General features: G+C 42.7%; 1 protein-coding gene across 4 annotated transcripts in view; it reads left to right on the top strand.

The window, feature by feature from the left end:
* The window catches only part of LOC308114865 (myosin IXb), a 44,111-nt gene extending 36,107 nt beyond the window's left edge, over positions 1-8,004 (top strand). For 2 of the 4 annotated variants that reach the window (XM_080472098.1, XM_080472097.1), the window contains 13 exons: positions 1,372-1,479; positions 1,587-1,757; positions 1,837-1,878; positions 2,653-2,764; positions 3,105-3,178; positions 3,272-3,464; positions 3,687-3,815; positions 4,388-4,493; positions 4,583-4,714; positions 4,824-4,947; positions 5,370-5,470; positions 5,556-5,677; positions 7,072-8,004. In XM_080472098.1, coding sequence (XP_080328224.1) covers positions 1,372-1,479; positions 1,587-1,757; positions 1,837-1,878; positions 2,653-2,764; positions 3,105-3,178; positions 3,272-3,464; positions 3,687-3,815; positions 4,388-4,493; positions 4,583-4,714; positions 4,824-4,947; positions 5,370-5,470; positions 5,556-5,677; positions 7,072-7,343 — 1,686 coding nt within the window. In that variant the 3' untranslated portion in view covers positions 7,344-8,004. Of the gene's footprint in view, positions 1-1,371; positions 1,480-1,586; positions 1,758-1,836; positions 1,879-2,652; positions 2,765-3,104; positions 3,179-3,271; positions 3,465-3,686; positions 3,816-4,387; positions 4,494-4,582; positions 4,715-4,823; positions 4,948-5,369; positions 5,471-5,555; positions 5,690-7,071 lie in introns of all 4 variants that reach the window. The other 2 variants (XM_080472100.1, XM_080472099.1) reach the window with 1 other exon arrangement.
* The last annotated feature ends 6,143 nt before the right edge of the window (positions 8,005-14,147 follow it).

The raw sequence follows: 14,147 nt of genomic DNA, 5'->3' as shown, positions 1-14,147 counted from the left end.
GAGTTTACATGAACACCTCCAACACACTGTGTAGGTTATTACATCCTCCACCCTCTGACATCATTTATCTGATCACACAGTGTGAAAGCGTCTTGTGTGAAGTCAAACATCAGTCACTGATCACAGCAGAAGGTAGAAAGTATTTTCACTTTGGTAGTGTCTTTAAGTAGATTTTTCAGAGACGTTTCCTGTTCTTCTCTCCGTTTGAAGACAAGTCTCCTTCTGTCCTTCAAATGTTTGGTTTAGCTTCCATAAGGACCATTCAGCTCATTTCTCTCAGTCATGATTTCTTCTAAAAAGTGAACGTGAAAACAGTTCTTTTTTATATATATATATATATATATATATATATATATATATATATATGTTTATTGATTTTTAATAATACAATACAATCAGCAATCTGGTTACATCAACCTGTACCAGAGGACATGAGCAAAACAACACATGAGACGCACATTCATACATCCATCCACGCACACACACTTAGTGAAGTTTGCGCGTGAAAATAAATAAACAATTTTAAATAGACCGTTGTACAGTACAACATAATGGCTTGGATACAGAAATATTAATGAGGAAAAACAAGAATCAACAAAAACAACAAAAAAAAAAATCAAATAAAAAAAATAACTAATTTGTTATGATGGTCATGTAAGGTTCCCATAACCTCTCAAAGTCTCTTTGTTTTCCTTTTGCAATATAAATTAGTCTTTCTAGTCCAATGCATTCTGAAAGTTCTTTGATCCATTGTTGTGTTGAAGGAGCCTCCATCCTCTTCCAATTTAATGCTATAGCTCTCCTGGCGTGTAGCAGCCCAAAATCCAGTAGTTTCTTTTGCTTCCTTGTTCTTAAAAAGTTTTCTGGGTACCGGTATATGCCCAATATACAACGTTTGGCAGAAAGGGGAATCTTCACTTCAAAAATTTCTGATAAGCATTTAAGCACATCCTTCCAAAATTGTAATATATCTTTACACTCCCACATACAATGTATTAGTGTCCCTTTGTGATCACGACATTTGGTGCATGTGTCTGGATTATTGCTGGATATGTGATGAAGAATTTCAGGTGTTATATATGTCCTTGTCAGCCACTTGTATTGAAGTAACTTTAGTCGTGTATTAATTGTTTCTTTTTGAGCTCGCAAACAAGCTTCATTCCAATCTGCTTCATCTATATGTTCATGTATGTCATTTCTCCAAGCATTTAATTTATCAATCGCAGATAAACAGTTCTTCTTGCTACTCCCTGAAATTCCCTGGTGCCATACAGGGGAGGTTTCCTACATAGTTTGAAAACCACTGATCTCGATAAACCCTGAAATGTCCCAAAAGAAAAAACTAAAACATTTCCTCTCCTTTTCCATCAGGTGAATGAACTGCGAACAAAACTGAAAATCCTGTCTCCCACTGAGAGGATTTTCCTCACCGCCACCATGCAGTTCAGAGACACCATCAAAGGCATGTACTCTGTGCAGGTCAGTCAAAGCTTTTCCTGGGAGAATTGGTACCATTTAGTAGCAAATACTAACTTGTGTGCAGCCGAGGAAAGTATCAGAACTATCAATGCTTTTCCCACTAACAGAAGCCTAAGATTGCCTACAAAGATCTGATGAAGGGCTACCATAACAAAGTGAACTCACTAGCCGGACCCAAGGAGAAGTCTGAAGTGTCACTGGTGGTAAACCTGTTCCAGTCGGTGCTGGATGGCTTCGTCAGGGGCGAGAAAAAGCGAGGGGAGCCTGAGCAGACTAAGGTAATGGTGCCACCTTTGCACAAGTTAAATCATCATAAATCTTCCCTGACTCGCCCGTCTAACCTGTTGATTCTCTCAGGCTACAAAGTCGACAAAGAAGAGAAGAAAACAGGATAAATGTGTAAGTGAAATATACCGTCATTTCCGGACTATAACCCACTACTTTTTTTTCACACACTTTGAACCCTGTGGCGCATACAATGATGTGGCAAAATTATGAATTTTTACGGGTTAACGGGCTTCATGCCGCCAGATTCTACTTCCACATGTAGATACATGCTGTTTTGAGCCTCTTCTTCTCCAAAACTTGCCCTAAAAGTGATATTTCTGCTCTCCGTGACCTTGTCTCGTGCTGCTTTCCGTGGTCCAGAACTCCAGCAGCTGAGAGCCGGTAGTGATGCGTTCAGGTGCATCGCGTAAAGCCGCGCTGCTGGACCCTGTGACTGAGAAATCAGCAAATAACCGATAAAATACTTTATCAACAGAGATAAAAACCCTCTGTGATTGTGTCTCTCTCTCGCGCTCTCTCTCCCTCTTTCTCTCTCTCTCTCTCTGGGTCTGTGTGCCTCCAGGCGGATCACACACACACATACACACATACATGGAGCACTTGTGTGCAGGAATTTCCAGCACTATGAAAGATTTGCAGGAATTGCTGAAAATATGAGCAATCCCTGTGTTCCTGCAGTGAAATTCCTGTCCTGTTACAACAGCTTTTAGTCAAGTGCGGCCTATATATGCATTTTTTTTTCTTCTTCTTCTTCTTTTTAAATTTTGCGGGTGCGGCTTATATTCAGGTGCGCTCAATAGTCCGGAAAATGCGGTAAGTTGGTCTCCTCACCATGGCTTCGTGTAAATAATCCCAGTGTGTTGCTGTGCTTCCATTCGACCACAGCCTGACAGTCCTCTGGATCACCGCTTCAGCACATACCTGGTCAACATCATGCAGTCATGTGACTTGTGCGGCTCCTACATCTGGGCGATGGAGAAAGCCTACATGTGCAGTGGTGAGTACCAAAGCTCCGAAATCCATCAAATTGTGTGTGGAGAGGCGACTGTGTTTATCTCGACTTCTCCATGCATGATTTCATTTATGCATGTGTAATCCAGTTTTTGGAATGTGTATGTATGTTGGAAAATGTGTGCGTGTGTAAGCTCTGATATGTGCATGGAATTTTACAGCTTGATAGCATTTCTTTTGTCTTAACAATATTTATTAATTTTGATCATACACACTCACAACTCTCCACATGTAAGCACAAGTGATTTTGGTACTACTTCAGGCCAACAATTTAGAAACACGTGATTCAATCAGCCTCTATCTCTTCCTCTGTATTATTGTGTTAGCTTGCAAGCTAATATGCCACAAGAAATGTCTCGGCAAAATCATCACGGATTGTTCAACACGGCGTGCAAGACAGGTGAGAGAAGACCGTCTTCAAAGTCAAGTAGCCCAGGAAGCGTTCACATGGCTCCCTCATGACTCCCTCACCTCTTTTCCTCACGTGTGATAGAATGACAGCTTACCAGGCTCGCTTCACTTCGGGGTGGAGGTGTGCGTCCTCACCAGCGCAGCCAACCCCGTGCCAAAAGTGGTGGAGCAGCTGCTGATGCATGTGGAGATCAATGGACTCTACACCGAGGGCATTTACCGCAAGTCGGGCTCAGCTTGTCGCGCGAGGGAGCTCCACCAGATCCTGCAAGCTTGTGAGAAATTCTCCCTTCGAAAAGCCTTTGTCTTAGGATCTTATAAATCCTCTCAGCCGTGGTCTGCGTCACAGCATGAAGTCCCACAAGATGAGATTCTGTTCAAATAAGCACAAGAGGTGCCAATGTCTTATCCTTGATGGCCTTGATCTGTAAAGTAAACATATTTTGAGAAATGAATGACATATTTCTCCTTCTGTGTGTTCTGTCTCGTGCCATCAGATCCTGAATCTGCACATCTAGATAACTACCCCATCCACACCATCACAGGCCTTGTTAAACGCTGGCTCAGAGAGCTGCCCGATCCCCTCATGACCTTTTCCCTCTACAGCGACTTTCTGCATGCTGTGGGTAAGAATCTCAACAGAGGGAATGATAAATGCACTGCATTTTCACCGCTTTTCAGCAACTGCTTCAATCTGTTAAGGCTTCTTAAGGCTGTGCTCTTAGCAGTCTTCCAGTCGAAACAATCAAAACACAATCAAGAGAACCATCATCAGATTTTTCCTCCTTTACAAGGTCATGTTGCATTCGGTAGTTTAAAAAAAAAAGTGCTTTTGTTCTGTGAGGTTATATTCTCATGATTGTTTACAAGGCCAAGCGAAGCTGCAGCGCCACATGTTGGACAGTATTGGACCTGCATAAGTAATACATTAAATCGATGAAAACTCCAATAATAACAACATATTTCTTTCCATTTTATTTTCTAATCCACATTATTAATAATGATATTAGTAAATCTGTTGCTTTTGTTTCCATAATTGCAAAGTAATTACTAATAATTGATTAATTACAAAGACTGAACTCTGTGAATACATGTCGTTCACATTTTAAACCATATATTATATGAATGAAACCCAAATCTCTCACCAACTCAAATATTTCGGCACAGATTTGCATGTTTACATCTTGTTTTCCTTCAGAAATGACAGAGAGGTGTGAGAGAATAAGAGCTGTGTACCAGAAGGTTGATGAACTTCCTCCTGCTAATTACAGCACGCTGGAGCGGCTTATCTTTCACCTTGTCAGGTAGGAAACTTGACTTACCTTTTTTTTTTTTTTTTTTTTTAAATACTGCAGTAAAAGTTGCATGAGATGTTGACTTTTGCGTATTTCAGGGTTGCAAAGGAAGAAGAGCACAACAAGATGTCACCAAGCTCTCTGGCCATCGTCTTCGCCCCCTGCATCCTGCGGTCGCCTGATTCTGACGACCCCTTCCTCGGCATGAGGGACGTGTCCAAGACCACACGGTACACCGCCCTGATGCAACTTTCTCAAAAAAATGTTTTATTCCTGTCATTCGCGTGCTCTTATCAGAGCCTCGATGTGTTTGTGAAAACTGGTCTCTGTGGTCTGCAGCTGTGTGGAGATCCTGATATCAGAGCAGTTGAGGCGCTACAATGAAAAGATGCAGAACATCCTGGCGCTGGAATACGCCGAGGCGCTGGCTGTGAACCAGCTCAAACTGAAGAGGCAAAACACGGTGAGCGGTCAAAGGAAGGTGGCAACACCAAGTGTAACTGCATCTGCTAATAATCCTATAATATTCATCTCGAACTCACAGAGATGTGTTTTAAACTGTTTGATCATCTGCCACTGCCGCATGCATGCTCACTCCGAACCATTTCACTGAGCTACTAGAGGGCAGAAACGCCACAGGTCTCAGTCTGTAGCTTCTGTAAAAAGAAATTGACTGAAAACGGAGTGCAATGATTTACAAATCTGTTGAACTCCCAGTATAAATAATTTTGAAACTGAGACGTTTTACAATTTTATGGAAAGTATGAGCTCATTTTGAATTTAGTAGCACCTCGGAAAACATGGGACAGGACCTTGTTTGCCATTGTGTAGGATCGTCTGGTTTTAGAAACGCCGAGAGTTCAGACTCCTGTGATCCCTGCACAGGTCGTTGAACAGCCCAGCGAGCAGGAGGTCCCCGAGCGAGTTCCCGATGAGACGGATGAACGAACCCTCATGGAAAGGATCAAATCCATCAAGCAGGAGAAGTGAGCAGGACATTTTTCAGTCTCGCTTCACCAGCCGAGGACCTGAAACCACGTTGGAGTATTAACGTCGTGTCCTGATTTGCAGGGTGGACTTGGCCTGCAGGTTACCGGACCTGGAGCAGGAACACTCCGACGACAACATGGACTCGTCCTCATCGATGAGCACAGACAGCTTAGAGGATCGGTTAGATAGCCTGGACTCGGAAGGTCAGTAAAGAGGTAAAAAAACCTTTCCCTTCTTCTGGGCTTGAAGAGACCGCCACTCAACGTAATGTTATCATACGAGAGGTCTGACGTAGAAGACCGCAAGTCAAGGTCGGAGACGAGGAGCATAACTGAAAACATTCCATACAGGTCTATTCATTGGTGCAACATGCAATACAAAAGAAAAACAACAACTTAGACAGACTAAGTCTAAAACGATGCTCGCAGAGGTTAAACATCACCTCTGCTCTCTGAAGTAGGTCAGTATTTCTGAATTCCTGTGTTGATGTAGAAACACGGGTCACACCGAGATTCCGAGGAGGCGGGAAGGGCAGTTCCAGAATTCTTCTGTTTCCTGCAGGGAGCACATTTTTTTCCCTTGTCTGAATATATACCCAGAAAAACGGGTTAACTGTGAACTATGGGGAGCAAGAAAATACACCAAACCAGGGGATGTGTGTATAGAGAATAGTTGGAGTTTAGGGTTCATTACAATTTGCCACATTCATATAAACTAACATGACGAAATGTGAGCATCTGTTTATCAAGCAACAAGCTTCTCATTCAGTTGGATTGTTTTCTTTGACATGAGATGATCTCCCTGGATCTTGTACAGTGGATCTGGATGATCCTGTGTTCCTGCTTCATCATTTTTTGTTGAGGTGCAGAGTTTTTTTAAAGGCTTCCCATCTATTAAGATTCATGGTGTCAGCTACCTCAGACACTCGGCCGGCTTTATGCCACAACATGCAGGTGGCTGGTAAATTAAACAGTGACATGCAACAAGAGTCCCCAGGAATTGCTTTAGTTCTTCAGTCATGAGGTTTAATGGTTTTTTGGGGTTCACATCGTAAAGCAGACAGATTTGACACCTCTGAAATTAATTCAAGTATATCTTCTTAAAAAAGAAGCTTGAAGTATTGATAATGGGATATAATATCTATTGTGTATTTTCATTGAAGTTGGTACTAGTGGCTGTTCTCTATCTGGGGAGGTCTGTTATAGAAGATACATCTTTGGTTTCCGCTTCATCTTCATTTTCCTCTTCATTGTCTTTATCACTCACTGGTCTCTCTGCTTGGAAAAGAGAATAAGAACACAAATCATGTGAAAGCATCATGCTTCTCCGTATGCATTTGCTTGCTGTCCTTTGCGTCTTCAAGTTGAATTGTTGGGTTTTTTTCTTGAAAAGTGCCTTGACATGACTGTGTTGTATTTGGTGCGACGTAAATACAACTGAATAGAATAGAATACACAGTGAAAACCCACAAGGAAAAATGGAAACTGTACACGGAAGGCCACGGAATATTCTCGCTCTGATGCCACAGCGCTCGCCACTCCACCACCTTGCTTGTTTACATGTGATATGTTCACTAATCTGATGCTTGCACCACCAGGAAAGGCGGCTGCACAGTCCAAAATGCAGAGGCCCGAAACTCCATACAAACCACCTGGCCTGGCGCAGAGGATCAGAAGACTGATTGCTCGGACAGACACGGAACAGCAAGAACTCACTTCAGAACCAGAGACAGATGACAGCCAATCCATGTGTGTTTACCCCCGCCAAGATGGCCCCTCCTCAAACATAAAGACTCAGAATGGGAGCTTCGACGATCTCGACATCCCTTACATCGATGAGGAGGATGATGATGATGAAGATCTCAGCTGAGACGGACAGCACCAGTTGTAATGATCTGAACATTCCCAAGTTGGTGTTATCACAAGCAAAAAAAAACTTTTCCATGTGTCTGCTATGGAAACAAAGTGCTCTGCGAGTGTATTTTTATTTAAGTCATGTTATTTCCATCAATTCATTGTTTGTGTCATTTGAAAAAAACAAAAAAAATTTCAAAGTTGTATAGCTCTTCTGTTTGACGTCTGGAGAAAACAACACAACATTAGGAGGAGTGACTGTGTACCTGTGGATCATATAAAAGTTGTGCTACTGATGTTTATTATGAAAAGAAAACTACAACTGCTTGAGAGAAGTTCCTCCCTTTTACATATGAATGACTCTGTTGTGTGAGGCTGCAGATCAGACTCTGGGTACGCCATTGTGCATTTAAAACGACTTATTGGTACGTTTCTTCTGGTCTACGATCTGCTGTGACCGATCACGCGGTTAGTATGCCTGTAAAGCTTTTTAGACTGACTGACTTCATTTTTATGTTGCACAGTGATGCAGTTTCACCAAGTAAACCTTTGTTCATAAATTTTTAGTTCATAATTTTTTTGCATGCTTGTTTTTGTGTAATGGGAATGAATGATGCATATGGATCCCTGCATCTGTGACCATGTCACCAACTGAAATAAATAGAAAACATTTCTTTAGTTTTTTTGCTGTGACAATTCCACAGAATGACAATCACATTGGTAAGTTATGCGGAGTTCCAAAAAGGTAATTTGACTTCAATCAAGAAGAAAACATTTGCTTATATTGGTAAGTAGTATTTATTTAATGAAATACTACTTCTATAGCACTTTTCCCACGAGTCACGTACCTGGAGAAACTATGAACACACAAGAGCGAACAGGCAGATTCAACACAGAAACCAAGAGGTTTACACTATGTTCACGGCAGCCCCGTTTGCCCGAAACGTAGTGTGCCGTGAGAATTTGGCCAATTTTTTATTTTCTTCCCCAGTGGCAGCTGTAGTGCCGGAGGCCTCCAAGGCGCACTGCGATTCATCCAGCAGTCTATCACGAATGCAAGCGCGTTTCCTCAAGGTCTGTCACGTTCTGGTGGGACCAATCACGTGTCTCGGGTTCTGAGGAAGGCTTGGCATGTTTTTTTGACATTCTCTCAAGGCTTTCTACGGATGAAACGTGGACGCCGGATCATTTTGAAGCACGTTTATGTCCCCAAGGGCCACCACAAGTGGAAATCATTCAACGTGTTCACATGCTTGCTGGGTGCATACATCCTGTCTTTGCGTCGGTAAGAAAAACAACCAGCAGCTGTTGCAGAGAGGGATGGCCATAGCGCAACAGGTAGGAAGGAAGAGGATGAGAAGGGCAGGATCCATGTGGGTGCGCAAATGGTTGTCCGAACACAGAAGGCAACAGCTGGGGAACTACTCCACATTTATTACCAGGGAGCTCTGCACCGAAGAGGACAAATCCTTCTCAAACTATCTGAGGATGCCTCCAGAGCTCTTCCACGAGATCCTGGAAATAGTAACAACAGCTATCGAGAGACAAGACACAAGGTTCCACTCTTCCCTGCCACCTGTACTGAAGCTGTCAGTGACACTGGGGCATCTGGCGACCGGGGACAATGACTCGTCAGTCTCCTGTCCCTTCTAGTGCAGTAAAGCAGCCATCTGCCACATGATACCAGAAGTGTGCAAAGCCATCGTGGAAGCCTACAAGGATGAGGTTTTCGCCGTTCCTGTGACGCCCGATGAGTGGAGAACCATTGGCGATGATTTTGAAGAAAAGTGGAATGTGCCTCATGTGGTGGGATCTCTGGACTGGAAGCATGTTGCCATCTGCAAGCCACCCAACACAGGATCACTGTACCACAATTACAAGGGTTTTATCACTATCCCTCTTCTCGCTTTGGTGGCCATGTCAGCTCACGAGGTGGACCATGAGGATGAACCACATAATCTGGTCCCTGGCAACTAGAGAGATGATGTCCAATGGCAGGACGTGAACGCACCCCCAGAAGGAAGAAACAGAGACACTGTGGACACGAAGCACCAACGGGAGTATTTGGAAAGGTACTTCAACTCCCCGGCCGGTGCTGTGGAGCGGCAGGACAGAATGATCACTCAACTGTGAAAGACAGTTTTGTGTAAACGATTGTATATATTAATAAATGGCTTTTTATTATGTCTAACGGGTTTTATTCTAAAGTTAATGATTATCTCACACATGCAAGGGTCTGTCTTTCGATGGGTTTTAGTCCACTGTGGATTATTATACTGTGCATCACACTTTTTACTGGAATTTAGGCTTTTTGATGTTGAGCACTAAAAAGAGGATTTTTTTCCAACATGTAAATCAAGTACATAAAATCATTTTACAGAGTTACAATTTTTTGTTCTGGCGTTTTGACTTTTGAAACATTTGGTGTTGAGCACTACTGAAGAGAATTTCTTTTCTGAAATGCGCATTGAAGTGCATCTAAATTTGATATCAATGCTATTTCTTATTCCGCCTTGATTTCAGGTTCATTCCCCCCCTTGTATGTCTGTAAATGACCTATGATGTGTCGATCGCATAATAAACCCCATTCACTGACTCATTTTTGTAGAAACTCATCTCTTGAAAATAAAAAGAAGGAAAAACACAAGTTTGCGTGTATATATTTTCTAAAGAATACCAATTTCTGAAAAAGTTCACTGGTCGTCGTCCTCTGCCGGCTGACGTATCTGATTCAACAAGGAGGAGAAGGAATCAGAGGCGGGGGCGGGCATCAGGTTGGACGAGATGTCTTGCACTCTGTCAGCTGAGGAGGATTGCTGTGACTGTGGTTGCTTTGAGGTGATGGGCGTTGGACAGGTGACGTTCATCTGAGGGAACTGCTCTTGTACTCACGGTCGATCCATCGAGTGCCGCAGATTGGGTGGGTTACTCACCTCAGCATGCCACTGGGAGGGAGGTGGCTGCCAGTGTCGGACCGGAGGCTCACTTGGACGACGATCAAAACGCTGGGCTGGAGGATCTCCGTACCAATTACAGGGCCGCTGTCAATCGACTGGGCCAGGCTGTGGTTGTTGTTGTTGCTGTACCTGCCCAAACTGCAGCCGGTCCGCTTCATTCTGGGACTCGTGCAAGACTTCCATTATTCTTGCTTCCGCTGTACGTCGGATGCGTGGTGGAAGGGTCCGCAGACTTTCGTCAACGTATGAACCAAAAGTGGTGGCTGGGTGAGCCTGGCTCTGCCACTCGGTCAGGAAGGTCTCCAGGAGGCCCATTATGTGGTCTGGTTTGTTACTGGCCATAGAGGACATGTTTGTACAGGTTGGAGTGCTGGCAGGTGAGGTAAGAGAAGCAGGTGGATCGCTTTCTGAAGCTTCTGCAGCAGGAGGTGCCAAAGTAGCATCAGCAGGTTGAAGTCGGGCAGTGAAGCTCGCTGAGGTCCTTCTGGCCATCGGAGTGATGTGCTCCAACAGGAACTGGAAGCGCTGCCAAATCCACCTGTTGACACAGAAAAATGTTTTTACACATGCAAGCAAATATGTTTTCAGTACATATATAGTAAAACATTTGATGTAGGGACGCCCTAAAATCCAAGGGCAAGTGTCCCCTGAAGACAGGTGTCCTCTCTTCAGAGGGAAAAGTCACGAGGACAAATAGTAGAACCAGTTGATATTGAACGAACCAAACATCAAATATGTTATTGGTTATTTAAATGTAAATAACTAAATCAATACAACATGTATACAATATAAATATATATATATATGGTGTAAACAAGATAATTATTATATAAGACTGAATTTACTTCAGTCCATTTTTATCTTGAGTGGACCAGACTAGTAAAATATTGCTATAATAACCTTTAAATTTACACTCGAAAGTTTTTCTTTGTTGTGGTCACAGTGTATGTAATGAAATTCTCTATATTTTTACAACATCAAACAGTAACTGAAAATGAAGTCAACATTCTGGTGCAAAATACAATGAAATGTCATAAAAAAAACTTTGTATAAATCCTTTATAACCTCTTTGCTGGATGGGACCAGATTGGAGACTCTTGCAGTCGGTTTTGGCCCACGGGCCTTATATTCTCTACTGTTCAGGGAAAGTGAAACTTAAGCAAGCGTGACGTCATTCTCGTCATCCACCCTGTGAATGGGTTACAGGTCGTCCCCTCTTACCCGGGTCCGCTCCTCAGAGGGTCTACTATATATCAAATATAAGCATCATTGAACTATTGAACCTAATGTATATTCTGCCCTTGCAAATATGATGACATGCATTTAAAGAAATACTGGTACCCTGTTAAAGTGAGACTTACAGTTCGGTTGCGGTGAAGTGGTCTGCAGCTTGACCGGACTTGGTGACTGCTTTCTTCAGTTTGCCGAGCTTCGTTCGCATACTGTCGTACCACGTCTTCAGCTCCATGGACGTACGATTCATCTTCCTGGCCTGCTCTGTCCACAGTCTCTCTTTCGCTCCTACGTTTTTATAACCAGCCAGTCTCTTGGAGTACAGTGTCGGATTCTGCTGGAGGAATTCAATGATAACCTCTTTTTCATCCTCCGAAAAGGTGGTGACAACCCTGGGGGCTGCCCTCCTCCGAGTCGATGCGTCTTCTACCTCAGGTTCAACCTCCAGACCCGTGGCAGGGTCAGCAGCTGCAGCAGAGGTACGCTCTCCATTGGATGGTCGTGAAGCATGGTCTTCAGCGTCAGGCTGCTCCTCCTCTACTGCTGGTGGTGGTGGTGCAGGACGGGAGGCCTTCTGACCTTTTAATTTCTTTTTTGGTGGCATATCTTCTTGAAGTTGTTCTCTCGTTGTTCGCTCCGACTCCAATGAAACTCCTACCGGCCTCGGCTTTTATACTTCCTCCCAGAACGCGCGCGCCGTGGCACACCGGAGTAGAACGCAACGCGTCGGGTCCACGTAATAAAACGTAAAGGAACCGTGAAACAACTGTGATCGGACGCGCATAAAACGTCACTTCCTGTAAGCTTCACGTCCCACCGTGTCGATGGGTCGCGCTACGGACCGCCTCCAAGTTCTATTACGGTCTATTACGTGCTGCCACGTTTTGTGACGTTCATCCCGTTTTTTTGCTACGGGCTACTAAGTCTCTCATCCGCACCGTGGAAGCCGTGGCAAATTTTTTGACAGTTTAAAAATCTGGCACGGCGCCCACGGCAATCACGACCTGTTACGTTTTCCCATCCCGTCCCCCTGCGTTGTCTCACGTCCATCCCGTTTTGTCCACGGTGGCCTGAAACGGGGCTGCCGGGAGTATAGTGTAAACGTACCCTGAGCCCAAGATGAGAGTACGAACAACTATACTCCATATATCAGGCTATAAACATGTAAAATAATAAATGTACCTGAAATAACTTTATAAAAAAATTTAAAACTGAAAATGTCAATGTGTTGCACATGCAATCTGAATAAAATCGAACTCCAAATCAACAAAATGCTGCTTCTGTGCAATTACAGCCACATGTTTTTATAAATTTGAATTTGTTTACATCTCATATTCACAATATAAAATGTGTGTAGAAACAACAGTGAGCATTTGTTCAATATGTACACATATTGCAGTGTGTGTGTGTGTGTGTGTGTGTGTGTGTGTGTGTGTCTTGAGATCCCTGATTTCATTTCAGATGAGCAATGCATAAAATCAAACACTTTTCTTGTGACTAAATTTGCTCCAGCTGTTCAGTTCACATCTGATTTGTCAATTAACTATTAATGATGACACAGCTGGTTAAAATACAATATGCAGGCATTAAAGTCCATTCATTCGGACATTTTACATGTCTTGCTTCACAAATCTGTTGTATTTCTTAATGCTTTTATTGGATAAAATAATTCTCCGTCTGATGTCTTAGTTGTTTTTTTTTCAAGCATTTTCATTCAAAGTTTAACTAAAGCTGCTGTCGGAGACATGAGAAGCAATGTCAAGATATTTGTAGAAGTATGCATAGAAGGAGCATCGTTGCTTCTGGTCTGCTCACAAACTATGACTAAAACAAATCGTTATTCATACTATTAGTATTAGTATTAGTATTATATTGAAAAAACAGGATGAGGTATGATGTTAAACCTGGATTTGCTCAAGCAGAATAGTTAGTTTTTCTTAATTTCACCTGTAAGACATAAGAAGAGACCTATTTTGTTATTGTATTTGGATTTGTTGGACAATGTAGAAGAGGCATTACTTCTAACATTATTTGATTCCAGATATTTAAAAGTTACTTTTATACCAGTGATTGAGGAAGAAAGATTCAATCTCAATAGAACTTGATTTAGTTTTTTTGTTGTTGTTGTTGTTGTTGTTGTTGTTGTTGTTGTTGTTGTTGTTGTTGTTGTTGTTGTTGTTGTTGTTGTTGTTGAATGCTACTTTTGTTATATAACTCATTTTTGTAAACATATAATACTTTGAATCCAATAAAACTATGAGGTGACTTTGACTAAACTTTCAGTTTCTTGAAGCCAGGACAAGTGTCCCCTTCTCTGGAAGTCTAAATATGGTCATCATGTATGAAACATTACATGGAGTCGTGGATCACAAAGGCTTTTTAAGGTGTAAACTGATGAAAACAAATGTTGTTTCTAAAATACAGGACTGAATCAATGGAGGAACGAACATCTTGTACACTTTCTTTATAAACACAACCACGCTCCTTATAAGGCATTTCCTTTCTGTTACCCGCTATGTGATTTTCGCCGATCAAGTCTAACGTAGCCACTGAAATGCGCGCATTGAGTTCGCGTGCTTGCGGAACAGCCAATCGTTGGGCGTTATTGCACTCAGAGGGCGGGACAAAGT

This window comes from Lipophrys pholis (genome assembly GCF_963383615.2).
Source record: "Lipophrys pholis genome assembly, chromosome: 1".
Classification (NCBI taxonomy): Eukaryota; Metazoa; Chordata; class Actinopteri; order Blenniiformes; family Blenniidae; genus Lipophrys; species Lipophrys pholis.
The sequence above is the reverse complement of the archived record's forward strand: the minus strand, read 5'-3'. Positions and strand labels throughout refer to the sequence as shown.